At 56.3% G+C, this 27,686-nt stretch overlaps 1 protein-coding gene and 1 long non-coding RNA gene across 7 annotated transcripts in view; one reads left to right on the top strand and one right to left on the bottom strand.

The window, feature by feature from the left end:
• The window catches only part of TCF7 (transcription factor 7), a 31,860-nt gene extending 7,319 nt beyond the window's left edge, over window positions 1-24,541 (bottom strand). For 3 of the 6 annotated variants that reach the window (XM_043912777.1, XM_043912782.1, XM_043912780.1), the window contains exons 1-5: window positions 24,087-24,541; window positions 23,828-23,894; window positions 23,173-23,297; window positions 2,175-2,286; window positions 1,306-1,396 (exon numbers count right to left, since the gene is read on the bottom strand). In XM_043912777.1, the coding sequence (XP_043768712.1) occupies window positions 1,306-1,396; window positions 2,175-2,286; window positions 23,173-23,297; window positions 23,828-23,894; window positions 24,087-24,338 (647 nt within the window). In that variant the 5' untranslated portion in view covers window positions 24,339-24,541. Of the gene's footprint in view, window positions 1-1,305; window positions 1,397-2,174; window positions 2,287-9,637; window positions 9,986-23,172; window positions 23,298-23,827; window positions 23,895-24,086 lie in introns of those variants that run through there. The other 3 variants (XM_043912778.1, XM_043912783.1, XM_043912779.1) reach the window with 3 other exon arrangements.
• The window catches only part of LOC122700131, a 48,200-nt gene continuing 43,199 nt past the window's right edge, over window positions 22,686-27,686 (top strand). The window contains exons 1-2 of the long non-coding RNA XR_006342727.1: window positions 22,686-22,961; window positions 26,670-26,770. This is a non-coding gene — a long non-coding RNA (uncharacterized LOC122700131). The remainder of the gene's footprint in view (window positions 22,962-26,669; window positions 26,771-27,686) is intronic.

Genomic DNA, 27,686 nt, shown 5'->3' with positions numbered 1-27,686 from the left:
TTCTGCCTAGACCGTTCTAGTGTATGTTTTAAACATCTGCCACTAGAGGGCAGCCTTTCTCTTTTTTGCAGGCTTACCTTTCTACTGGTGTATAAGGCCAGAAATGGCAGCACTCTCCTGGCACTGAGCTTAGTAGGTCCCTGGGTCCCCTCCAGTCTCATCTTGTGAAATTTGGGCTTGATATTTGCATACCTGCCATAGGGCCTTTATGCCCACTGTTAACACTGTTAGGATTGTTCTGTCCCACTTTGCTTCAAACTCCTGGTCATGTGTCAAGGTCTTACTTGGCCAAAACAGCCTTTCTTCTGAAAGAGCCCTGGAAATCCCAAGCTGGATGGGGTGACCCCCAGGCTTCTACAGTCCTCAAAGCACTGCTACCCACGCTCTATAACTGGCCTCTTGTCTGAGTTGTATACTAGGTGGACTGTATACAGGGACCTGAGGATCAACCCACTTCAGCAGTGCTTCTCTGGTGCCCAGAACTTGCCTGCCACACATCAGTCCTGGGGGTGGTCCTGATTTGTATTCAAGGTGGAGCTTTATCCAGAGAGAATCTGGACATGGAAGAGTGAGCTGAACGTGGATAAAGGACAAGTAGAAAGAGGCAGGCGGGCCCAGGGAAGCCAAGCTTTCCTACTTTTGGGTGACTGTCCCAACCTTGAGAGGCCAGAGACCTGCCTCGGTCAAACTGCGGTTGATGAGCAAAAGGTCACATACCCTGCCAAGACCCTGCTCCAGCTGAAGATAGGCCCTTTGGCTCATGGTTGGATTTGCTGCATAGGATCCAGGCTGGCTTTTCCTGGCCCAGCATTAGTGGACTCCCCAAGCAGGCTGCCAGGAGTTTGGACTGAAGCAGGCACCATAGGTGCAAGAAGGACCCTGACCTTCAAGCAGCTCCGCCAAGGAGGGGACCAGCCGGCAGTAGACACAGAGACGAGTGGGTAGCACCCCCCGTCCGCCAGGCCACTGAGAAACAACGGCCTCTCCTGTGGCCCTGCAAGCTGCGACCTCCCTGCTCAGGCCTACCTTTCTATCTCACATATTCATGGGACCCTAAACAGCCCAGGGTTCCTCCATTCAAGTCTCTTCGACATTAAGGCAGAGCATGACAGGGCCGGATCTCCTGCCTTTCCAAAGGGAGTCTGTGTGGCTGGCTGAGGCATGGCTAGAGCTGCTGGCCAGCCCGTTACCTGTATAGAGCTGGCAGCAAGGTGCTCAGCACAGAAGAGTGGAGGAGGAAAGTGGAAAGGTGGGTGTGGGTCCAGCCAGCACAAGGGACCCCTTTCCCACTGAGCCCTCACTTACCAGCTCACAGTGTGTGGGAGCTGTCCCATGCTGCCTGAGGTCAGAGAGTAGAAGCCAGAGAGGTCAGGGGTCTGCAGAGGCCTGTGAACTCCTGCAGGGGAGAGGGGCAGAGTAAGTGAGCTAGCCTGACCTAGAAGCCGCTCCAGCTGGTTCCTGCATCCTAGAGCCTCCTGTGGGGCCCTCCAAGATCCCATCTCCCTGTGCTAGAGGACCAGACATACTGGTCTGTTCAGGACTAGCCTGGTGTGATCAGAGTGCCACATTTGCAGGCTCTGGGCATCAAGCGCTGATCATTGGTGTGACTTGCTTGGGGACAGTGGCTTGGTAGTGGCAGAGGTAGAGTCATGAGGAGTGGAAGACTATACCTGGCTCGTTGCTGGTCTACAACTGGGGCCTTTCTGCTGGGGGCTCTAGCCTGGCTTTCTGGGCAGCAGGCAGACCCCCTGGCCCAGGGGCCCAGGGCTCCACCCGTTCCTCTTGCCCCCTCCTCCCCAGGGTTGAGTCAGCAGGTTTCCCACAGCCGACAATGGCTGATTTCAGAATGACTTTGCCCGAGGCTGAGGTGAATCAGCCATCACAACCACCACTTTCCATTTTCTCACTGTGGGGAGGGAAAGACTACAAGTTCTCTATTTATCATCTTCACACACAGGCCTACTCCCATACTGGCACTGGGTAGCCACTCAGGATTCAGTCTCCTACCTAAACCTCAAACCTTCAAATTTTGACCTGGTACCACCTTTCCCAACCCTTTGGTGCCTTCAAAAAGGGTCTAGCCTTTTGCTTTCAGAAGACAGGAACTTGATCCCCTTTCCCCGCCAGTCCCCGGCTCTGGGTCTTGTTGGGCCCTTCCCATCCAGGATCCATACCTTGCTTCTGGCTGATGTCGGCTGGTGCAGGTGTGGGGTGTGGGCTGCTGAAATGGTCATAGAGAGGAGAAAGTTGGGGGACGCCATGGGAAGGCTGACTGGCCTTGTTGTGCTGAAAAACGAGGAGGGTGGGTGGGTGAATGTGGGGGACCTGAGGGAGGAAGGCACAGGACTGGGGTGCACAAATAAGAAAAGTCCCAATTTGCTGTGTGGGGGTAGCCCGACCATCAGAGGAAAGTGGAGGTGGTCAAAACCACAGGCTTCCCTGGGCGGGACCCCACCCTGTGTCCAGTGGCTCTGCTGCCCCTCTCCACCACCCTCGCCCCAGACTTTGCCCATGGAGTCCAATCTCCCAGAGAGTCTCTCAGTCTTTCTTTGCCCTCAGCTCTAGGAGGCATTTCCCCCTTACAGGAAATTCTTCCTGTCTCTTGGTTTCAGAGATCCCCTAGTTTCTCTGAGGCCCAGAGGCTTGCAGACAAGCCTTGTGAGTTGCTCACAAGCCTTCAGCCTTAGGACAGCCTGGAGCTTGCTTTCCTCCTCCTCTGGTCCCCAGACTGAGGGGCTTGTGTCTGACCCTCTGGAGCCACCTAAGGCTTGAGAGGATTTGATGACATAGTGGAGGGGGCCCTTTCTTTCCTCAAGGGAGGTGGAGCAAGGTGGCTCCAGGTGTGGCTAGGCTCCCTCCAGAGCCAACCCACCCAGCCTCCACACTTCCTGTTTCCTCGGCACCGCAAGACTCTTACTTTTCACACTGGTCACATGGATTTGTCATGAGATGACTCATGTTCAGGCTGGGACGGGGGCTCCCCATCAGACCTCGCCACAGGGAGCGTGCTCTCAGGGCCAGGGCCCAGCTATGCATATCCTCAGTCGCACACCTTTGCTGGCCAGAGCCCTGGAGACATCATCTAAAGCTCAAGGTTAGCACCACTTGTAAAAGCCCACCTATGGGGATGCTGCTGGCTGGGCCCACAGATGAGCGGCCACTAACCCATGGCAACAGAAGAAATATCTCTGGGACGTATCTGGGGCAAGACACTAATGATTATAGAGACTGTGGTCTGGGCTTCTTTCCAGCCTGTAGGTGAAATTTCTCACTGGGTGAATGTAGCCAGTATAATGGATGGGGCTCATCACCAGCTTTGGGGAAGGTTAGGGTAGCTCTTGGTGGGAAGACCTGGCTCAGGTCCTTTGGCACTGGCTCTTGGCAGTCCAGGTGAGGCTGAAGGGACGGGCAGGTATGAATCACACTGTAGCCATGGCAGGAGGCTCCCAGGTGGGCACAGGATCCCACACGTGTCTGTAGCAGTCCTGGCCACCACCTCCCCCACATTCCTGCCTCCAGGGAGCTTCAGGCTGGGCTACAAGCTGCACCCTTCCCCTTAGACATTACCACCTGTCAGCCTCCCGCTCATCCCTCTACCTTCCACCAGGAGGAGTCTTAGATCCCAGGCTAATCAGTGGAGTTAATGTTCTAGTAGTGCTGGCTCCTTTGTGACCGGCATGTATTTGACACTACACCTACTTCCTGAGGCCAATGCCTCACCTCCGACCAGAGCCTGTTCCTGACCTCTTGGGGCGTGCAGGAGAGCTTCCTGAGGGCTCTCCACTAGAAGCCTGAGAAAGAGTCTGCCAACCAGGTTCAATTCCTGGAGCTAACTTTACTACCATACCCAGGCACCCGTTACCTTGTCGCAAATGGCTGTCGTGACATGTAAGAAGCCCCTCATTCACCCTGAAGAGTGGGGATGAAACGCTACTCACAGTGCCTCCCTTTCCCTGTGGTGCCAGGTCCCACATGGGCCAGACCCTTTGGTCTTATTATGCCAAAGGAGGTCTGCCTGGAGATGGCAGACATGCCTGGCAGCATCACTTGGGGAGACTGATGACAGGGCCATGTCATTTCCAGGTTTTGGTTGCTGTGACCTTCCTGTTGCTATTTGAAGGCCAGGCTTTCTGAGCAAGCTGGGGAGAGGAAGGTCCTGCCACTCTCAGGTCCGCTTTTATTCCCAGCACAGACCCAGACAACAGTAACAGGTTGAGATTGTGTGGGGGAACGGAAGGTGGAATGTAGGATTCTTAGGCCTGCAGGTATCTGGCAGGAGAGAGAGTAAGACTGGGACAGATAACGGGATCTGCGGGGAATGTGATTTCTTCATGTACTGAGTTTTTGCCACATGCCAGGCCCTGTGCTAGACCACTCTTTATTCCCACTCAGGGGACCAGCAGACTGCCATTTCTCCAAGCTGTAAACGCTCCGGGTGTCACCTCATTTCGTGCTTCCCTTTATTGCACATCTCAGCAGAGCAGTCCTTGTCCTCTACCTCCAGTCCTCAGCTCTTGTCATCCCTTCATCCAAGCCAGCTTCTTGCCCCCATCACTTCACCAGATGACTTGTCAAGGTCCCCAGTGACTTGCACGTTGCCGAACTCAACAGTCAGTTCTCAGTCTTCATTGTACCTGACTTCTCAACACATTGAACACAACTAACTTCTCCCTCCTCCTCGCAAAATAGGTTCTTCACTTTGATTCCAGAATGCCACACTTCCTGATTTTCTTCTAACCTCTGAGGCCACTCCTTCTTGACCTTGTTTCTGGCTCTTCATTGTTTTCTTGACCTGACCCAAGCCTGGCCCTCAGTTCTTCTGTATCAATCCTCACCTCCCATGGGTGCTCTCATCCAAGCTCACGGCTTTAAATGTCTTCATCTGATGACGCTACATCTGTATCTCCGCAGCCTCTACTTCTCCCCAAACGCTACTCTCCGAATGCTCCCCAAATACAAGACATCCAAAGTAGAACCTTTGACTTTTTGCCCCAAACATTCCTCTCCATCTTCCTCAGTTAATATCAACTCCCTCCTTCCAGTTGCTGAAACCAAACAGCTTGGAGTCATCTCTGATGCTCCATTTTCTCACACTGCACCTCTAGTGTGTCAGCAAATCCTAATGGCTCTACTTTCAAAATATATCAGAACCCAACCATTTCTTCCTTTCTCCCAGTCCAAGCCACAGTCACTTCCCACCTGGCAAATGCAACAGTCTCCTGCTCTTCCATCCAGCAGCCATATAAATCAGATCATGTCACTCGTCAGCCTGGAGCCAGCACCAAACTTCCCCAGGCCTATACAACCCTAGGATCAGACCCTAATCACTTCTCTAACCCCATTACCTTCCTCTCTCCCTGCTCATTATGTCCAGGACTTTGCCTGGTTGCTTCAGCCTCCAGCCACCTCCTCCAGTTACTCCAGTGGTCATTTTTTAAGTGTGCTAGGATATGAGGTGGGTTGGGAAGCACAGTTGTAGGCTTGCTGACCTTTTCAGTGACCTTTCCTCTGTAGGATCCTGGGCCAGTTTGCCTCTTATAAAATAAGCATGAGCCTATCAACCCTGCTACCTAATTGGTCACAGATGCAAAAATCCTTCTTTATCCTAGAATTTGGGGGGCAGGAGCCCAGGGCCTATGAAGGTAGAAAGCTTTCTGGAAACCTCAGGGGCCTCCTTAACCTGTTAAATTCCTGGGACAGGGATTAGCCAGATCTGAGGCCTCGGGGCACACAGGAAGACTAGCCTCAGGGCCTCCCTCAAGAAGCTGGGACCCTAGTGGGGGCATCCCACCATTTGCTGTCTTAAGGGCACAAATGCCTGGAGCCCAGCGCAGGTGGTGGAATGAACACCCTCCACAGGTCCCTCCAGGCCATGGGGCTTTCAAGTTTAAACCGCTTCAGAGAAGGCCCTGCCATCCTGCCTTGGCGCTGGCTTTTTAGCCCTTGGGGGTAAAAGCCTGGCTGGTGGAGTGGGCAGCTCTGAGCTTTGGAAATCTTAGGAGCAGAGCCTGGGGTCCAAGGTGCCAGCTCTAGGACAATCCCAGAGTCCAGCCCTTCCCGCGGTGGGAGGGTGAGAGGGGGTATCTGCTCCAAGGCAAGGACAGCATGGCTCCACAGCAGATTTCTCAGCAAACCACCTTCCCTGCAGATGGCTAGCATGGGCCAGAAGTCCTAGAGAGCTCTCTCACCTGACAGAGATGGCTAGAGCTGACCCTCGGCCAGGCTAGTGAAGCTCCATGTTGTATGTAGCACAGCTCACTCTGAGACAAGGAACCCTCAGAATCTAGCTCAGCCTCAAGCCTGGTATGTACGTGAGCAACAGGGGCAGGTGCACTGAGGCCTCATCCTGTCCACCAGCCTTTCCTGGGAACTGGGGAAAAGCCTCATTAAACAGGAGTCTGCTGCCAAACCACAGGAGAGGTGCCAGGTGGGCAGAGGGGGCGCGGAGAACCTGCTGGCAGCTGGAGGGCCCGAGGTGCCAGGGCTCCAGGGCAGAGCACTGAGGGCCTGGCCAGTCCTTCCCACATTCGTGCACGCTGCCTCTGAGGCCACTCCCCAGCCCCCTCCACGCCTGGTGGTGGTAGCCAGTGGGGGGGAACTGTCTGGCGGGGGACCTGGTGCCCCCACGCCCCCCTTGGCCAACGGAACGTCCCGCTCCATGGCCTCAGCACAAGGCTGTCTCAGGGCTAGGCTGCCCAGACAGCAGGGTGGAGTTGCCTGGGGCCTGGCCTGCGTCTGGGGAACTTAGTGACTGGAGCTTCTCTCCTCCCCTGATGGTGACTGCCCCGTTCCTAGGGAAGGAGGCAGGCCTTGATGGATTGTCTGCCACCCCTCTTCCCCGAGTATCTGGACGGCACAGCCTCTTTAACCTCTGCAGGCAGAGAGCTGGGCACTCATGGTGGGATGTATAAGCCAACGACAGACTCAACAGCAGACTGTACTCCTTGACCAGCACACTCCCACACCCTTGTTTTGACCTTTGCATACAGCGCTTTCCCGTTTCCCTCTAGACTGCAGTTCTCAGGACGAGTCTAGGACTCTGAGACCCCTGGGCTGGGAGGCCATGTCTGCTGTGGCCTTAGCACAGGCGGACCTTCCTGCCTTGGCATTGCTCTTACTGTTCCTCCCCATGCCACTTCAAAACCCATCATCCCAAAGGGGGTCCTCATCCTTCTGGGGTTTAGCCCATGGCTGGAGATTCCTCACTCTGGTGCCCTCACATGCCCTCCTCTTGTTGAGCAAGCTGGAGCCAGGAAGGGGCCCTAAGGCAGGGCCAGGCAGGAGGAGGTGGAAATGAGGGACTCCTGAGGTCGGTCTCCCCTGCTCTGAAGTCGAGCTTGGGCCTGGCTGCTCCCGCCTCCCTCTCCCCACCCCCACTTCCTGCAGGCTCAGGTGAAAAATAAACACAGTCGGCATTTTCCCTGCAGACCGCAGAGGTCCGCTTACAGGCTGTGTGCACCCTGAGCGCCCTTGCCACCGCCAGCAGAGAAACTCCCTCGCCTCTGACGGTTGACTCTGAAAACCCCCAAACGCTTGAGCCCCACAACACTTTCCCAGCGAAGAAAGTTGCTGCTTCCTCTGGTCTCAAGCCTGGGCGGGTGGGGAGCGTGTGAAGCCTGACAAGGTCCTCCCAAAAAGGCCTCCCCTTGGCAGGGGACTGTGCCAGGAGAAGCACCCCCACCCTCCCCGCCCCCGCCCAAGCACACACATAAACACACTGCACCAGAATTCACAGTTGATCACTATCAGCAGACACATTCAGTCAGGATGTATTTACTAAGCTCCTACTATGTATCAGGCAAAAGAACATTCTTGGCCAGCTGTGTAAGTCGCAAAGCTGAGCTTCCACCCACCCACCGTGTTGCAGAGGCCCTCTGGTTGTGGACAGACAAGGGGGAGCAGGGAAGGAGCCCCAGTCCTCAAATCAGTCTCCCTGCTTCAGCCTAGCTGGTCAGAGTCACCTGAGTCAGTGCTTCCCTGACCCTAAAAAATGCTCCCGTAAGTTCTGAGACCCGGCGCTGGGAGCTTCCCTGATGGCAGTACTTAGACGTGACCCCCAGGCGCCCAACTCACATCACTCCTCATCCCAGCCTTGTCCAGCCTCATCGGCCTGCTTTTCTCTTACCCAGGCACCCAGCTCAACTTCACCTCAACACCTTTGCCCACCCCCTGCGCACTGCGCTCTCCTCCTAGCTTTCCCTACTTCCTCCTACTCTTTGCCAGATTCCTTCTCATCCTTACCTCAGTCTAAGGGCCACTTCCTTAGAAAGGGCTGTGACCTGGGAGGGGCTCCACCAGCCCAGCAGGTGGAGGTGACTGCTTGCTGCAGGAGTGGCTGGGGGTCCCGGAGGGCAGAAGGGGCTTGTTGGTCCTCTCTGCCTCTCCAGGGTCTGTACTTGGCTTGTTCACTAAGACTTTTAAACAAAGGCCTCTAGAAGTTCTGGTACCCCAGAACCCCTGCATGCCCACCCACTTATCCACCATGGACCTGACTCCAGTTTCTTGGCTCCTAGAAGGCAGGGGAGGGTATTCCTGATGCCTGCTTTGAAGCTGGGGAAAGGCCTTTGGGGACAAGTCCACAGAAGGAGTCACAGATCCACACCTTGAATAGGCCAAGGTGGCCTATTGAGAGTGATTGCTCTCTGTGCCAAGGGCACGGACATGAAGTTGAGTACTGTAAATGCCACACTGACAGCTCATTTGAGGCCAGCATTATCCTTCCCGTTTTACACATGAGGGAAGTGAGGCTCAGGGACACCGAGAAAGTTGCTCAAACATACTCCCTCGAGTCAGTGCTGGGACCTCTTAGGACTCTCCGGGTCTTCAGCGATGTCAGTCACAGTCGCACCTCTTCCCTCCTCTCCCTCTGCTCCAGCCACTGAGGGCTGCTGGCTCACAGGCCAGGCTGTTCCCTCTGCCTGGAGAGCCACCGTCCACAACTCTCTGGGTCCTCTCGCAGTGCATGTGGGCAGGGCCCAATCCAAGCCAGTGTTTAGGCAGAATGCGGCAGCTTTGGACAAAGCACCCTGGCTGGACACAGCAGCACACGAGGCTGGGAGGAGCTGAGCGACTGCTGGGCCTCAGGGACATCCTGCCTGGCACCTGGGACCCTGTGCTGCCTTCCGTCTCATCTCTTCCTTCCTCCAGACAGTCAAAGCCAGGGCTGCCAAGTTCAGATGGTACCTTTGTGCTAATTGGAAGAAGCACCCCCTCTGGAGAGATACCTGGGCCCACACCAGGGCACACGGCTTGGGGAGCATAGTGCAGGCTGGATCTCAACTCCTTGGCCCAGATCCCCTGCATAATCCCACAGAGTGGCCCTGCTCATAAGGCCCTCTCCAGTTCTCACATCTCTTCCCTGCATTGCCAGAAACTACGCGTGTCAACTCTCAGAGTGCCCCTGCGCATCTACTCTGGCCTTGATCAGTTCCTCTGGACGCCTCCCAGCTCCAGTGTCCCCTAGCGCCTACCACAGCTCCCCCAGACCTGTCTGTCCATCACCGATGGTGCTTAAGTGCCAAGGAGTCTGGCCAGTTGCTGAGTGGGAAGCCCCCCCCGCCACCCCAACCCAAGGCCTGGGACAATGAGAATGAACTTCCCAGAAGGAAGCAGGTCCCCTTTCCAAAGGGGAACTCACCTGCGTATCAGCCAAGCCTTGAGGTGTGGGCTCCCACTGATCCCACCTCTGCCGATACACCCTAGCTGGGCTCATGCCCTTTTATCCCCACCCCGACTCTGGGCCCTCCTGCCCAGGACATGGCGCTCTCCAGGGGATGGCCCTCCAGCTCCCCGCCCACTGCGTGCCGGACGCCTTGTGCTAGACGCCCACCCCACCGCAGAGCATGGAGCCGTGGCTCTGTGGCCCGCTGAGCTGGAGGACTGGGGGATGGCTGGGCCACCCCCTTGTAGACAGGAGGCTTCAGTCCTCCCACCAGCACGGGACCGTTGCCAGGGATGCACAGAGCCCTACCAGGTCCCTGTGGCCAGTCCACCAGCTGCCTGCTCTTGACATCAGATAATGGGGCCCTGCCACAGCAGAGGTGAGGACCGGAGTCCCCACAGGCAGCCTTGGCAAACCACAGGCCTGCTCTGGACCTAGCCCAGCCCCGAGGCGCCCTCAGAGCTAGCGGAACCTCACTGAGCTGAGTGGCCAGGCCCACAGCCTCCAGCGGTTTCTATGCATTCGTTTACTTTTGTTTTCCTTCTTCCTCTTTGAGGTAAACGCCCCTCAGGACAGGATGTTTTTAGAGGAAAATATAAGCTTCCGGGAGCTGCTGCAGCCGAGCTGCTAGTTGATACACCAGCAGCAGCCCTGCGGCTGGGCAACCCCCAGTCCAGGGAGTCTGTCTCCCTGCTCCTCGATCTCCGTGCCCAGCCATCTGGGACCCCGCGTGGGCTGAGGCAGGCCAGGGGCACAGCATCAGCTCAGGCTGTCTGAGGCAGTAGGGAAAGCAGGGCTCTGGGAGGACAGCATTTGAGGAGGTCAGAGGTTTTGTTACCCTGGGAGCGAAACCAAGAGGCTTTGTGGAAAAGCCCTGAAGAATGTGAACGTGCAGGTTTACAGCCCCTACTAGTGGCAGCCTCCTGTATGCCTGGCACCCCGCAGAGTCCCACCCTGCAGAGTCTTCCCAGCCACTGTGTGATCTGTGTGAACAGATTGTGCAGACGAGGAACAGGAAGACGGGAGAGGTAAAATGACTTGCCCAAGGTCTGTCTCAGAACAAGTAGTGATAGGTCTGGATTTGAATCCAGCCTCTTGGGGTTCCCGGCCAGAGATCTTTACCACTCAGTGACGGTAAAGGCCACTGAGTGGTACCACTCACAGGCCAGCTGGTGGTAGCCAGCGAGGAGACAGACCACACATGTGAGGCCCAGGAGCCGAGTGGTTGCCAGATTCTCCCTCCACCCACCCAGGACCCCAGGGATCACCGACTTCGCCAGCAACACCCTGCCAGTAATCTCTCTTGGAAAAAACTGACCAGCCGTGTGACTCTGACCCCATCTCGTTCTGTGCGAAGGGTGTTTTCACCCTGCCCTCTAGGTGGTGATTTTGGTCCTCAGTCATAAATGACTAAAGGAACCGTGAGAAGTCAGTCTTCCCACAGGGTCTGGCCTCTGTTTTCCCAGTCCGCGTGCAGCATTTGGTGGGGGTGGGATGGCCACTGGCAGTTAAGAGTGAGTGTTATGCTGAGGAGCAGGACCCAGGCAGGCCCTGGAGAGGCGGGGGCTGGTGGTTAGCAATGGCTCGAGGCTGGGAGGCAGAGACTTGGAGATCTCATCTCCAACACTGGCACTGCACTCCTGCCCCAGTTAATTCCAGCCAGCTTCTGAGGACCAAAGAGAGGGGTCTGTGAGTTCCCCAGTCTGTTCAGCTGTCTGTACCAGCTCCGGCAGGACAATTCTGCCATGGGGCCACGGTCAGGAAGCTCACTTGGGTTTGACCCTGGCAGCTAAGGCCCTTGGGGCTCTGCCTGGACTCGGTCCAGCGGTTTATCCCCTGTGAACAAGGAGTGAAAAGGAGTTGCTGGAGGCTTTGGGCCTCAGGATGCTCCCCTCCCCAAACCCCTCACGCCCAGTGTAAGCTGACAGAGGAGGGCAGGGCTGCTCCAACTGCCACAGGGGCCCTCGTGAGGTGGAGCACTCTGATGAGGTTGAGTCAGGGGGTTCTGAAAAAAGCCACACCAAACAGCTTTTACAGACACACACCTGCGTCTAACAGTATAAAAACACAGACGAGAGGGTGAAATACTACATTCTTGGGGGGAGGGGAGCCATCGGGACCCAACTGTAGCTAAAAAACCCAGTTTTTCAAAAAATGAGTAGATAGATATGTTGCCTAAGAGGCAGAGTGGCGTGTGATAAGGGCAGGGAACAGAGAGGTAGATGTTGGAGTTCATGTTTCTCCTCCAGCATGGGCGAGGTACACGTCGCCATGCTTTGGGTTCCCCATCTGTACCATGTCCATATCTCATGGGGATGAAATGAAGTAATATTTGTGTCTGTTAATTTTTGTTTTTAATTAATGAAGAAGAAAACAGAAGACAAAGGAGAGCATGTTCCTAGACCAGGGCTTTTCAGGAAAGCTGGCCTTTGTAATCAGGCTGGGGCTGCTGGCCCTTGATCTCCTTTGGACTGCCGCCAGATTACTGTTGGGCCAGACTGCTGAGCTCCTGACTAGCCTTCAGTGACAAGAGCCAGGGTGGAACCAGGGTGGGAGGTGCAGAGGAGGGCAATGGTAGAAGCAGAAACTCTCAAAATATCCTAGCAAGGTAAGCAGGTGGATCTGGTTTCCAAGCAACTTTCCCAAGGGGTTTGGGAAGGGGATACCCATGCCCAGGGATGCCCTCAGATTTCTCAGTCCAGCCAGTCCCACTGTCTCAGAACCGAGGATACCCTCTAGTCCATCCCTGGACCACACCGAGGAGGGCCCCTGGGCCAGTGAAGTCTAGCAGTGAGCTTCCAGCTGAGCCAGGACCAAAGGTAGAAAGAGGGAATCCACTTATACATAGTCCTAAACTGTCCTTGCATCATGCATCAGAACCTGATGCAATCTTGTTTTTTATCTGGCCCCGCTTAGTGGCTTGAAGAATCTTAGTTCTCTGACTAGGGATTGAACTCGTGCCATTGGTAGTGAAAGTGCAAAATCCTAGCCACTGGACCGCCAGGGAATTCCCAAACCTGATGTAATCTTGAATGTCATTTATAAACACTTTTCCAGGTAATATTTATTCTGGAAGCCCTGAGGTCCTGCTTTCAACCAAGAAACACAGCTCTTGGCCCTGGGAGCCCTGACCTTGTCAGGCATTGGTCCAGCCCTGCCTGACCCAAGTCCAGAACTTTGAGGTCATGCCCAAGGGGGGCAGGAAAGGACCAAATCTTTCCTTGAGGCCGGAGGAATCCAGCTCAAACTCAACAGGAGTAGGGGTAACGTTCAGCTTTGCAGCCTACAGTGACCCCAACTAATGGCACATATTTGAGAGCAGAGGGACAGAGCAGAGTCTGGGCTTTGGGTAAAAGAGTTCACATCCTGACTCTGCCAGGTACAAGCACATTCTTTTTTTTTTTACAAGCACATTCTTAACCTCTCTGAGCCTGAGTTTCCCCACCTGTAAAATGAGAGTCAAATAGTGACTACTTTCTTGGTTTCTTGTAAGGATCTTGATATCAGGATTAAAGGTCCCTGGCACAGGTCTGGCACTTGGGAGGCTCTTGACACATGTACTATTACCGTGGCTGTTGTTACTCTTTCAACAGCTGTTTACAAGCACCTACTTATGTGTCATGCTCTCTGCTGGCCATTGAGAGTCTAGCAGTGAAGAGGACAGATGTGGTCCTGGCCCTGTAGATCCTCTCTCGCCCTGATCCTCTCTCGCCCTTTTGATCGAAACCACCATCCCTAAACCCCTATCCCAACATGGTCATCAACCCCTGTGGCCTTTGTAGTCCCAGCTGCATCTGTCCCACACCCTTTGGTCTATGTTCATCCCCCAGCCCCACCCAGGGGGTTGCCCACCACAGCTGGGAGGTTCCTGGGCTGCATACTGCTTCAGAGCCTGCCAACAAGCTCTGGGCTGGCTGCTGCAGCACTCAGGGCTGCCCTGCCTGGACCCCAGCTACAGCCAGCAGAGACCTCACTGCAAAACTCTCCAGAGGCTGCTGCTCAGCGTCCCTAAGGGCCCACCCACCCTCTGCCTGCCTGGCCACCGGGCCAGCCACAGAGCCATCTGATTTGAATGAAACTTAAAACTTAATGACTTTCATGCTGGTTATTTAAAACGCAATGTAATTTTCTTAAACACCCTATTATTTCCTTTGATAGCTACAAAGCTTCCCCCAATCCCATAAGCATGTTTATTTTTAGGGAAAAGAGTGGTTTTGCAGTTGGTCATAGAGACCAGAGGGAAAGGAGCCCACAGAAAGTAGGGCAAAGAGTCAACCTTGGCAGCCTGGAGACCCACAGCTGCCCTGCCTTCGTGCTGGGACAGATTCCCCACTGACACCAGGGCTGACATGGGGTCCAGGGCAGGACCCTGCCCTTCTCATACCAGCACATCCACCAGTGGCCAGGTCCCCCATCCCATGCTTCACCTGCACAGGGCCCCAGTGTCCCTCCTGTGAGACAGTTCCACTGGCTTCCCACAGACACGCCAGCCACATACAGGTCTGGGGAAGGGGGCCTGCGGCTACTGACACACCCTGGGCAGCCTCCTCCTGGCTCCTCCAGACATTGTGCCCTAGGTAAGGCCTTGAGGCCTGAAGCTTTGACCAGCTGGATGAGATCTCTGCTCAGATAAAGTGGCCTCAGGCAGTGGCTGCCCACACTGGGAGGGTGGGTGGGTGTGGCCCTGCCAGTCGGGGCTCCCTGGCAAGGGGGACAGGCTAGTGGTGGGTGTGCGTGCGGAGGTCAGCTGAGCCCCGCCAGTGCGGGGCGTCTTCTGGGAGTGGCTATTTTTAGATCCCAAGCTTTCATGTGGCCGAGTGATGTGCAGTTTACAAAGCATCGGTAATGTGTTTCAGATGGCGGCCCAGCAGACCGGGAGGCTGGGCCTGCTGCCACAGAGCCAGGTCAGAGTTAGTCAGAATACCCTCAGCTGGACTCCTGTCACCTGTCCCTCCTGCCCTCCGACTCCTTCTTGTCTGATGGGGAGGCTGGGTCGGGAGCAGTTCTTGCAGTGCCCAGCAAAGCCCCAGCTGAGGCCCACCAGAGCAGCAGGCCTCTCCCACTAATGCTTATCTGACCCTCGGGAATCCTCATGGCCAGGGCTCCCCACCCCCCATTTACAGAGGGAAACTGAGACCTAGAGAGGTTGACAGATTGACTTGAGGTCACACAGCCAGGGAGGAGGTGGCCTTGGCTCCTGGCTTCCTTTCATCAGAGCCTCCTCCCATCATGGGCAAATTGGGCTCCATGGGAGGGGGTGATCTGCCCTCCCTGGCCAGGCTGCCCAGACGTGGTGGGCTGGGGCAGCTCTAACCACGTGAACCCCCAGAACCCACAGTTCCCTGGGGCCACATCCTGCCCATCCATGCCTGCAGCCCTAGCCGCACATTCGTCGTTATTTGCAAGCAGACGGTGTGGGGCCCAGACAACCTCCTGTCCTTGGAAAGAAGAGATGGTTGTTTCAGTGGGAGGGGTAACGGGGTTGGCAAAGCATCTGCTTTCTCTGATCTCCAAGGAGCTCTGGCTGTGGACCTGGCTGTGACATGAAGGCCATGTGTCACCATCTCCCTCTGCGCTCTAAAGCCATATCTGCTGGTACAGCCCAGGCAGGCAGGCTCCATGGGGGGGACAGGGTACAAGGCAGCCTCCCCACAAGAGAGGGCCACACTCAGGCCCACCTTGGCCAGGGGCCCTATCCAGTAAGGGACAGTCCCTTTTCCCCCCAGGGAATGGGAGCCCCATGTCCTGCAGGACCCTCTGACCAGGACTAACCCTCCAGGCTGCAGCTCAGAGACTATGTGTGCCAAGGCTGATGAGGGCCACACCTCTTTAAGGGGAGGGAGGCGGCACCCACGTCCAAACCCCAAGCATCACAGGTCTGTCAGCTGAGGTAGCAGACTACCTGAAGGAAGGAGATAGTAATGTCCTGGGTTCTCAGAGACCTTCCACAGACTCCTGGGGCTGTGGAGTCCTGCTAGAGACAGAGCTGACGATGAGGGCTCTCCAAACCCTGGCCAAAGCACCAGTGGCCCCAGCCCCTGCCCTCTGGGGTTCAGTCCCCTCAGGGACAGGAGGCAAGGCCCTGGCCTCATGACCCTGGAGACAGACTGAGAGTCAAATGAAGTAACACGAAACTTCCACCTCTGAGGCACTCCTGCCTGGCATGTGCCAGCTTGCTCGGGTCTCCCCTGCTCAAAGCCCACCCCCTCCCTGGCCCTGCCCACCTCCCCCAGTCACCCTGTGCCTCCCAGCATCCGCCTGCCCACCTCACCCTCTCTGTCCAAGTCAAATCATCTCCCGTGGGCACCATGCTGCCCTTCACGCTGCCAACTCCTGGGCTGTGGCACCAGCACCGCCTGGGCACATGCTGGGCCTCCATTGATGGCCCTTCTCCTGCCTCACAGACCCTGGGCTTTGGCGGGTCCTTCCAGTGACCAAGAACATACTCATTTCTGCCTCTCCTCCTCTGCTCCAGCTGTACCCCCAACCTAGAGCGTTCTCCTACTCCCACCTCACAGGTTCTGGGCCTGCCAGAACAGCCCCTTGCCAGGAAGTCTTCCTAGCTGCCCCACTGGCCCCTCTCCCTCCTGTGCTTTATCCAACACGGCCGGCACTGAGCCCCCAGGAGAGTCTCTCTGCCTTGCCAGGACTGAGCTCCGGGGTGGGGCAGAGGCAGCCGTCCCCTCTGTGCTGAGCCAAGGCCAAGTGCCGGGGGGGCTCAGTGAATACCAGTTAGGGGTCTGGACCAGGATTCCAGATACAGCGGGCACCACGTTGTTGACCAGCTGAGGGCCCGAGGGCTGGCCGGGCGGACAGCTGTCCTCTTTGCTGTGCTCCAGGGGAGCCGGCTGAGGGGCTGAGGACAGACAGAATCAGGGGCTTCTGTCCAGCCCCTTCAGGGGTACTTACTGCACCTCCTGGCATGGCGTCCTTTACAAAGGCCATTCACCACAGTGTTAACAACCCCGCCCAGGCTGGCACCGACTGTGTGGCAAGCATACACGATCTCGTTCCATTCCATAGCAACCCAAGGAGCTAGGAACCTTCACTGTCCTCCTTTTTGGCTGGGACAATAAAGCCCAGAAGCGTTAACTTACCCAGAGCCACTCAGCCAAGGAGTGGAAGGCAAGGCGTCTGAGGGTGGAGCTTCCCAACTCAGGCCTTCCACCTCCACTCCTCTAAGGGGCCATGGATAAGTCCCTTCCCTGACATGACCTACCGTCCCCACCTGCAGAGGAGGGTTGTCACCCCAGGACCCAGGCAGTGTACCACTGGGGGAGGGGGAGCCCTGTGACCTGATAAAACACCTGTTTCCTCCAACGGAGTCTTGTTTGTACACAGCGGCAGGAAGCAGCCAGTCACAAGGTATGAGGGAGTGTGACTGTACGGCCTCGGGACCGCAGCTGCCGGAGGAGGCTCGGGGGGGTGCGACGCCCCCTGCCCCTCCACGCGGCTCTGTGCCCACCCTGCTCCACCCTGACCTCAGCTGTTATGCGACTTGAAACCACTGCCCCCGGAGCTCATTCTCACGGCTCAGCTAAACCTCCCTTCATGCGGGGACAGCGGGTGGGGAGTGATCTCAAGAGGACACAGGAGGGCATGGGCTGCCAACTGCCCGTGAGAGGGGACCACAAAGAGCCCCCCCCCCGACTTCAACCCCACTCACATCTAAGTCTCGGGGCGCGTGGGGAGGTGGGCAGAGCTGGTACCGACAGCCCTGTTTGCTGCCTGTGACAGCTGGCTCGGAAACCCTGTTAGGGCTGGGGGAGGAACACCTGGGTGCTAGCGACCAACACAGGGCTCTCCATCAGCCCCTCCCTCCCTCTGCGCCTGAGCTGGAGGAGCGGATGGGCAGTCCTAAACTGCAGCCGCGGGTGGCAGGTGGGGTAGGTCTGCAGGACGGTCGGGCCTCCTTCAGGGTGCCTTCCTGGGCCTGAAAGGCATCACGCAGGCCCCCCTGAAACAATTTCCACCCTGGGGGTATCCGGGTGGAAGGGCTGCAGATTTTCTAAATACCACACAGCCCTCCAAGTCAGGAAGGAATCCAAGTCAAAATTACTTTTAAGTTTCACTGCCCAGCTCGAACCTATAAAATGAACAACAAAAGAGGGGAAACGCCATGTGGGCTGGGCTTGGGCTCTGCCAGGAACCCTCAGTGAACTGGGGCCACAGGGAAGCAAAGCCGTGATTCCTTCCTACCTCTTGAGCCCACAATTCTCGCACTGTGTGTCAGGAAAACAATCAGTGAGCATCATTCCCACTGGTAAAGAAGGCAACCTGTGAGAAAACTAGAAGCCACATGAGGGAGAAGTGAATAATAAACATGACGGAAGACAAGTGAAGCCATACATGGGCACTGCCTGGGGTGCACCCCCCACACTGAGGAAGCATTGGAATAAGACCCAGGAGGTTGCGCACAGGGGGACCGTGTGAGAAAAGCTCTGGGAATGGTTCAGAGGCTAATGGCCACCAAGGTCTTTCCCCTTTGTTCCCTTACAAAATAGCTTCAGCCCCTGACATCACATGTAAAGGCCTTCTGTATGGCTAGGGGAGGGGGGCCCTCTTTGAGACAAATCTCTAGGGTGGTAGGAGAGGATTCTCAGGACAGAATGAGTGGCTGTGGCTCCCAGCCTGGTCCCAGGATTCACACTTTTCCTCCCAAGAATCCCTGGGTGAGGCAGGCATTGAGGAGAGGCCCATATACCCAAATCCCCACTCCAGTGTTCAGACCCCAAACTCTGTGGCCCAAAGTAGAGTTACTACCACTGAGCCACCACTGGTCCCAGAGGGGCCAGGACAGCGAAGGAGAAGGGATCAGTTGTGGCCAAATCCTGACCCCCAAGCCCAGGCCACACTGGCACCTTCCTGGGCACATCCCCGGTACCCCCGCCTCTGGTCCTCACTTCAGCTCTGGGAGGAGGGCTTGCCACTCCCGTTGTGCAGAGGAGGAAACTAAGGCTCAAAGATTTCTGACATATGGGCTGCCTCTGGCCTGAGCATGGCAACTGCATCATTAACCAACGCCAACCTCCTTGGCCTGAAACGCTGCTAGGGTGGGCAGGGCAGCTGAGGCCTGGGGCAGGGTGTGATGGAGGGCCCCACTTGGATGGTCAGAGCCGAGTCTCTCTGAAGAGATGACATCTGAATAAGCCCTGGGTGAGGAATGAGAAAGTGGCAGCGAGGTGAAGAGCTGAAGAGAATGCCAAGCTGAAGGAATGAGTGTGAAGGTCTTGAGGTGCAAAGAACTCAGTGTCCTGTCAGGGCACTGGGGGGCTGCTTTTTAGGGAGAGAGGAAGAGTGTGGTGCAGATGAGGAGGGGTGGTCAGCAGGGGCTGGTCACCTAGGCACTCAGGCTGTGCTGAGTGGCTCAGATTTTACTCCGAGAGCAATGGGAGCCTCTACAGGGTTTAATCCGGCGAGAGATGGGATCTGACTTCTGTTCAGCTCCTTGGGGATCCTGGATTGAGGGTGAGGGTTAGGGTGGGGACCCAGGTCTGTCAGAGGGACTATAGAGGAGGCTGCCCTCCTAGGGGAGGGATGGTGATGGCTTGGATTTGGGGGTGGCAAATTCAGTAGAGAAGTAGAAGATCTGGAATGTCTGGAGGGGAGCCTAGATGCCTGCCAGTCCCCGGTGTCTTTATTTGGCAGACTACTCCTTCAAGGAGCTGCTCAGCAGACCCTCTCCCACAGCCCAGGAGGGGCCAGGTGTGCCCAGGACACTGCCAGCAGGCCCTTTTGTGACAGGACTGCTCTGGCCAGGGGTCCAAGTCTATTCATGTCTCCTCCGCTAAGCTGGGCACCCTCAGAGAGGCTGCTTCTGGTCCATCTGGTACCCACCCTGGTGCCAAACTCCGTCACCCCAACCAGGGCTGGTGACCAACCATCACTAACCCTCCCCCGCAAGGCCTCACTGCTTGTCTTCTGAAGGGTGTGGAGGGCTGGGTGGGTGCATCTCTGCAGAGCTCCCCAGGACAGGCTGGCCATGCGTCAGCAGCACTTCCTTCCTCTGCTGAAGTCTTGCTCTTACCCTCACCTCCTGCTCCCCCAGGCTTGCTCGCACGATCCTCACTTGGACCTCAGACCTTGGAGTCAAAGAATGTGAGCCCGATGGCCAGGAACTCAAGCATGAGTCCACTGCTTCAAGTGGGCACCTCCACCTCAGAGGTCTCGGGGCATGCCCAGACACCGGGGTGGCACAGGGAAACAGCCCCAAGTCCCTGTAAGAGCCAAAAGGCTCAGCTCAAGTTTTTTTTTTTTTTTTTTTGGAATTGAGAAGTAATTTACATACCTTGAAATTGACCATTTTAAAGTACACAATTCAGTGGCTTTTAATATGCTCACAAGGTTGTGCAACCATCCCCACGATCTAATTCAGGAACACATTCATCACCCCAAAAAGAAATCCCATACCTATTAGCAGTCACTCCCCATTCTCTTCTTCCCTGAGCCCCAGCAAACATTCCCCTACTTTCTGTCTCTGGATTTGCCTATTCTGGGCATTTCATCTAAATGGTGAAAGGCTCACCAGCCTTCTGGGCCACAGACACCAAGTGGAGCCCCTGGAAGGGGCCAGAAGAGTGATGAGGCCTCATATCCTTTCTGAGATGAGAATTTGTACCAAATTGTCAGTTCTGCACATCCTAGAGTCTGAGTTTCCCTAAGGAGTGATGCCTCACTCATCCCAGAAATCCCTCAAAGTCTGGCCCAGGACCAGGTCATTGCCCTCCCGACTACAATCCCAGAGTGGAACAAACAAAACAAGCATTGGTACGGGTCTAGGTTTGTCTGCAAACCTACATGAGACTCCTGAAAGACATTAGCTGTGAAATTAACCTTGACCTAATTTCCACTTCCAAAAACAGAGTTTGCAAGGAGCCAAGTACCAAAAAGAAGCAAAATCTCCCTCTGCACCCCCCTGGTAATCGCTCCTGACAGGATTCCAGTTTGCCTACTATGAGGTGTCCAGCGTAGTAGCTACATGGGTGTTCCATCCAGACAAGGGCAGAGAAAGTCCCTGGCATGGGTTTTCCCCACTGTCAGGGAAGGTCAAGCGATCGGCCTTAAGGTCCCCCGCACAATTGTTGACCAGTTGATTCTCTCAGAGAGGGCAAGGAACAAGAGGGGCCTAGTTCCAAAGCCCACGGGCAGGGTCTGGGCAGCGTATCCTCTGTTCCCTGAAGATGGCCTCAGGAAAACACAGCTTTGGGGAAAAAACCTCCAAAGACAATTCTTCCTGAGGACCTCACAAGGGACTCCTAACCCACTGTAAGAGTATCTTTCTTCATTCCAGACACAGGAACCTTGAATCACATGATAAATGGGTTCCCAAAACACAGGGTCAATTAATTTTGCCTTTTAAAAGCTCACCATATTTTAAATGTCCACATAACTCTTCGAGTAACACAAACACCTACTACTCTTCTAGCTGTTCCTTTGTAACAGGTTTGCTTAAAGGAGCCCCCCCAAATTCACGTACATCTTCCTCACCCAGTGTCTCCCCAGTGCAGGCCCTCCCGTGCCTCTGTCCTTGTGTCCAGCCCCACGGAGCAGCCAATGCCAGGGCACAGAAAGTCAGCTCCAGAGCCTGCCCTCTTCCTGTGAGCCCAGAAGCCAGGCCGTGGGAGGCGACAGCAGGGTGGGGAGGAAGACAAAGGGATTTGCCCCTATAAGAGAGAGTGTGACATGCAGAAATGCATCTGCTGCAGCTTGAGAACGATCTCAAAGTTTAAAAGATAACTGATCCAGGCCAGGGGAGTGGTGGTGTGCCTGCTCCAGCCCCCGCTCCCCTTGAGTCCTGACTGCTGGAGGCGGCCGGCCATCTGCGACACTCTGACCAGTATAAGCTAAAGGACACCAAATGGTTCCATCACCACACCCTTGTGGAGAACAAGGAACTCCCACCCTGGGCGCTCTCCTACCACTTGCCCAGACTGTAAAAGGAACTCAGAAACACCGCCTTTTCCCTGCACCTCTGTGGGATCACAAGATGCTGGAGGGAACCTGCCTGCAAGGTCTGTTTTGAGCCTTTTGTTCAGTCTTGGTGATCAGCAACCCCAGCCCCCTGTCAGCAACTCCGCTGCCGGTGTTTAGGCAGTGGCGGATTATGTCCCACCACCTGGCCCCAAGTCTAAGAGTTTACACCTTGTAGGGAGCCCCCAAAGCATTTTTGTTAACAGCAGGCTCATGGAAGGTGGAGGTCTCTGGGGAGAGCTACTGTGTCAGGTGGCAAGGTCAGAAGGCAAGCAAGCCCCTTCCCCCACAGACTTGGAAGGAAGCAAATACCTCACAGACGGAGCCAGAAAGCGACAGACCACTCAACCAACCAACGTGTTCCTTTACAGATGAAGGAACGGGGGTCCAAAGGGCAAGGAGCTTATTTCCAGTCAGCTGTCTACCAGGTTTTCCATCTTGGGTTTCTGGAGAGAAGCCCCAGTCTACTTTCTCACGTCCCACCAGCTTCAGCATGAAACTGCTTTCAGAACCTACGCTCCTCACTCTTGATCCAAAAGAACCTGGCAGTCACTCTCCACCCTCTGGGTGACGGGTGACCCCCCACCCTAACATATGAGCCTCCCCCTGCTGGCCTGACCTACACGGGGGTCTATGTTTGCACCCAACACCCACCCACCACAGACCCCAAGCCCTTTCATGTACCCTCGAAGCTCTAATCTCACCCCTGACTTGGGCCAGCTGAGCAGAGTCTGGAACACTAATCTGAGTTTTTCGTTAAGCACAGCTTTACTGCTGCCCTGAAGCACTCAGAAAAGGCTCTTCACACTTTAGGTCACCTGCACCAACGGGCAGAAAAGCACGATTTGTAATGATCATGCAGTCTTCTCAAAGCACTGGGTACTTAAACCAGTTCAATTTGCAAATTGATTAAACAGGCCCCTAACTGACACTACTGATTTGAAACACCTTTGCAAGCCGTTCCTGGTACATTTGAGACCAAGCCAGCTTCTTAAAAACCTACTTTCCCCACATTGTGGTCAGGTTCTTTCTCTGGGAAGCCCACATTCATGCCAACAAGGACAGAACGAGTAGGAGATGTTTCTCTTGTACAACCAGAAGACCTAAAGCAGCCCAGCTTTTCTACCCATTCCCCCCAGCTTGGGACTTAGTGGGAGAAGGCTAACAGCAAAGCTCAAAACTCCATGCTACCTACACCACCCTAAGGAGGGATGGGTGGTCTCAGATTAAAAGTTCTTCAAGAAGATGCTACCCTAGCATCACCGAGCTCCAGGACAGAGCCAGCACCTGCTAGTGACCAAGCTAGGAAGACAAAAGCCAACCGCTGGAGGTAAGTGGGGGTGCTTGGGGCTGTCCTCTTTCCTTCAGGAACGATCTCTTTCTGGTTAAGACCCCACTGGGTGTGTATGGGGAAAGGGACAAGAACAGCGTTCTCCTGTATCTATTTTGTTCTAGGTAAAAGTCACTTCTTGCCCATGCCTCACATACCTGATGAAGGAGGTAGCAGGCACAAGGCCGGCTGGGCTGCTGGGGCCACTTACCAGCGGGGGCTGCGGCTGGGGGTGCTGCCCTGCTCCCGAGGGGGGCGGGTAGTGCATGAGCAGATTGAAGGCGGAGTAGACGGTGTCTTTGTACATGCCGCTGGTGCACTCCGGGGCCTTCAGGCCTGGAAAAACCACAGCTGGTCAGAAGCGCCAGCCCAGGGTGGCTGGGGCTGAAGGCTGTCTGCTCGATCGAGAGAAGATCAGAACTGCCAAGGGGTCCCCTTCAAGTTCCTGACTTGAAGGGCTGGGGCGGGGGGGAGGTCCCCGCAGTGCCAAGGTTTGACGACGGACCCAGAGTTCGGGCCTCCCTTCCTCGACCCCAACTCTGCCCTCCGGCCAAGGAACCTTGGCCAGCGCGCTTCCTCCTCAAGACGGGGGATTAGTCAAGTCACCTGGACAGGAGGGGAGGCGGAGATGGCGGGGGTCTGTTTACTCCTATAAAGGTCAGGGCACCGGAAGTGACTCGAGCCTGGCGGCGCCCGGGAAACCCGCCCCCCACTCCCCCACCCCCTCGGTTTTACCGCCTCCTCGAGCTGCCGTGGGGGGCGGGGGGAGACACCCCCTCGGCTCCCTCCCGTACTCGGCGGCCCGGCTCTCCCACCGAGGCCGGGCCTTAGCGGGAGGAGGGGAGCTGGGCTGGGCAGAAACTCACCGTCTTCCAGAGACTCTGGAAGTTTGTCGGGGAAAAGTCTCTGCGAAGTGTGTTCCCGCCCGAGAGCCTGCGGGGAGATCCAAAGGGGCCTTGAAAGGGCTGGGAAAGCTGGGGGCTCGGGGCCCGGGACGGGAGGGGTCTGAGGGATGGGGACCCCTGAGAGCCGAGGGAGGGAGGGGCGGGGCAGCGCGAGCCGAGCGCCAGGGGCGACGGAGCGAGGCGGCTTCGGGGGAGCAACGGGGCGCGGGCCAGCGCTCACCTCCGCCCCGACCTCGGCCTCGCCGCGGGCACCGGCGCCCGCCCCCGGGACCCCCGCGTCGCCGGCCGCGCCCTCGGACTCATTGACGAGCGACGACTTGAGCTCGGCCAGGTCGCGCTCGGGGCCCGCGGCGCTGTCGCGGCTCTTGTCGTCCTGCTCCTCGCCCTCGTCCTGGAAGGCCAGCAGCTCGTCGGGCGCGCCGAGGTCGTCGCCGCCGCCCGCGCCACCCCCGCCCGAGTCCAGCTGCGGCATGGTGCGCTCAGCCTGCGGGGTCGCGGGGCTCGGGGGTGCGGGGCGCGGAGCCGGCCCGGGAGGCGGCGAGCCCGGAGTCCGGACCTCCGAGCCCGGATCGCGGCGGGCGGAGCGCGGGGTGACTCCGCCTGGGCGGGCTGCGGGCGCGGGGCGCGGGCGCCGGGTTGAGAGGCTCCGGGAGCTGGCGGGTCAGAACATCAAAGGCGCCGCCGGCGGAGTGCCGGGGGCGGGGCGGGGACGCCGGGGGCGGGCCCGGCCGGGGGGCGGAGCCAAAGCGCCCCGCCCCTCCACTCCTGGGAGAGGCCGGGACGCGCCCAGTGGGCAAAGTCTTAAAGGGCTCGCTCTCCCAGCCTTTGGATGGTGCGTCGGAGGAGCCTGAGAAGCATCACCCTTCTCCTGAAATGCGGGGAATCTAAAGGGGGTTCTTAACCCCGATTCCTCACCTAAAACAAGGGATTCCTTTCCTGCGCCCAGGTTTCTCCCTCAGCGGTGTAGTGCTCAGGTCCCCTAGGCCTTTGGGGTTTGGGAGTGCCTTGGATAGGTAGCCAAGGTGTGAACAGTGTCTGTGCCTAGGCTCAGTATAGTATGTCCTGGGCTTGGAACTGGGGTCTTCCTTGAGCTTAGGGGCTGCTCGAGGCTATGATCGAACACCGGGCTGGCAGAGTTAGGACTCCTCAAAACTCCATTCTCTGGGTGCATCTTCCAGCCCTCTGCCAATCTGGGACCTCCTTCCAGGTCGCCCTCACCCAGCGCAAGCACAGGCATTATACCCTCTCACACATTTATTGAGTGCCTCTTGTATGAAGGACTCATACACCGCATAACTGTGACGGGCCTCTCAGCCACGTGGAGGCTCGGAGGTGCGAACGCAGCCAAGAGGGCAAGAAAGAAGTATCCCTCCAGGGCCCATGCCAATCCTCCAGACCCGACTCACCCCCCACAACAACTGGTCCAACTGAGTTTCATGCCCGGAACCTGTGGCCCGGCCCGGGAGGCGAGGCTTTGGGCAGCTCCGTGGGCTGCCGGATTGTGTTGAGGGGTTGGTGGTCCCAAGCAACTTAACCAGGAAGTCCCATTCGCGCAGAGTCCATTGACTCCAAGCCTGGCGCAGGCCGGCCCTCGCAAGATCTAGGCTTCAGGGTCTACACGCGGAGGAGCGCCGGAACGTGGAACGTGAGCCAACTTCCTTCCGAACTATCAGGCCCCCTGGGTCATGTCCATGCGGGCCTCCTCAGCACTCTTGACTTCAGCTCAGATACTATCTAGGCAAGAAACAGGCCCTTTAGAATCGCGGTGCAGTAAACCACAGACCAGGCAGGTTTCCGTGCTGGATTCAGTGTTGACCTTCCCACGTCTCCCGAAAGCAACTGGTGCAGAGGGTATTTGGGAGGAGAGAGCGTCTTGGACGCTTGTCCGGTTCAGAGTCCCACAGGACTCCTGCAGCGGCGCAAAGCCTGGCCGGAAGAGGGCCGAGCCGCCCCTGCGGGTCCAGGCCCAGCCCGGCTGGCTGCGGATCAAAGAGCCGCCCTTCTCTGCGTTCAGATCCTATCTGCACCCGCCCAGCGGGTCGCCTCGGCCCCCCACTTCGGGGCTGGAGTGCCCATTTTTCCTCCCTTCCTGGTGCTGCGGGTGGGGTGGGGGGGCTTTGGGCACTAGTACTCCGTTTGTGATGGAGATGTGGGAAGACCCTGCCCATTAGTTTGAGAGAGAGAGAGAGAGAGAGAAAAAGAGAGAGAGAGAGTGAGCTCACTCATCCCCTCTAGAGTGTGTGTTGGGGGGGGGAGGGGGGGGGCGGGGGTTGTTTCAGCCTAACTCAGCCCAGTTGGGAGGGGACAAGGTACTGGAGGAGGGGATCGAAGCTTCCCCCACCTCCTCTGCCCCTGAGGTTGCTGGGTCTGGCCTTTGACTGAGCCTCCTCTGGGAGGCTGAATGGGAGTATAAATCCGCCTAACCCAAAAGCTTTGGAGGTCTTCCTCTGTTTTCCGGCGGCTCCAGCTTAGCAGGAGCCTACTCTGGCACAAAGGTCCGCAAACCCAGTGGACATAGGTGGGGGCGGGGGGGGGGGGGGCGGGGGTTGAAGATTTCTCCATGGAGAAAGGAGAGAAGTCAGGGCAACGGTGAAGTGGCTGGTTTGTTTCTCCCAATAAGGCTAAAATTTTTTTCAGCTTAAAGTATTAGCCTTTAGTCAGAGCTTATGAGCTTTCTGTTCTATTGGTGTGAAAACAAACTTTCTTTACTAAAATGATGGTAAGAATTGATTTTTAAAATATTTTTATTTACCAGAAAAAAATTTGACCACTCTATTCCCTCTCCCACCCCAAATTTCTTCAGACATTTTACGGGGCTGTGAACTCCCACCGTCTGGGAACTGCCGTCCTATGGGGTGATGGCCCCAACTCTTGCTCTGCTGGATGGAACAAGGAACGGGGTAGGTGAGTAGGGAGAACAAGGTGTGAGATGGGGTAGGGTAGGGAGAGAGAGAGACTGATTCTCAGACTTCCACAGCCACACTGGAATCAGCCTGAAGGTGTACTGAGGGAGCTTCTATCCTGTACCTAACCCTGGACTCAGGCCGTGGAGGAGGGAGGGGCCAAGGAGGGGACCTGCCCTCCAGGAGGCATTGACTGCTAGAGAAGCTGAGAAATTACTAGAGCTGAGTTTGTTACTTCATTAATCTATACAGATAATGGGCAGAAGGAGCTCAGATACGGGGAGATCAGTGTGGCTGGACTGGTCAGGCTGGCTTCCTGAAGGAGATGGACACACTTCATCTGGGCCTGGAAAGCTCTGTAAGGCTTAGGGAAAGAGAGAGAAAAAGATATTCGGGCTTGTCCCCATAAGACAGATCCACCTGTGCAGCAGCCCCTTGTCTGGTCAGCACTGATTCCAGCATCATCATCCACACAGAGATGTCATAGTACTGACTGATTACTATGTGCCAGGCATCAGGCCAAGAGCTTCACACACATTATCTCATTTAATCACCATACCAATTCTATAACATAGGGACAGTTATCTGCATTTATGGATGAGGGAACTAAGCCTCAGAGAGGTTAAGTAAGTTATCCCAGGTCTCACAGCTTAGAAGTAAGAATATTAGTATTCTGAACCCTGGCAGTCTAACTTCTGAGCGCCCCTACCACATTCTAGTGTTTCATTATGACTTCTAAAATTCCAGAGTGTGTCCTTATCTGCTTTGTGATCTTTGAAGACAAATGGGGATGAATGAGCTGTCACTGGGGACTTCCCCAGGGGCTAAGACTCCACGCTCCCAATGTGGGGGCCTGGGTTCGATCCCTGATTAGGGAACTAGATCCCACATGCTACAAGTAAGGGTTTGCATGTCTC

Source organism: Cervus elaphus, chromosome 9, assembly GCF_910594005.1.
Source record: "Cervus elaphus chromosome 9, mCerEla1.1, whole genome shotgun sequence".
Lineage (NCBI taxonomy): Eukaryota > Metazoa > Chordata > Mammalia > Artiodactyla > Cervidae > Cervus > Cervus elaphus.
This window is presented reverse-complemented; position numbering and strand designations above follow the sequence as displayed.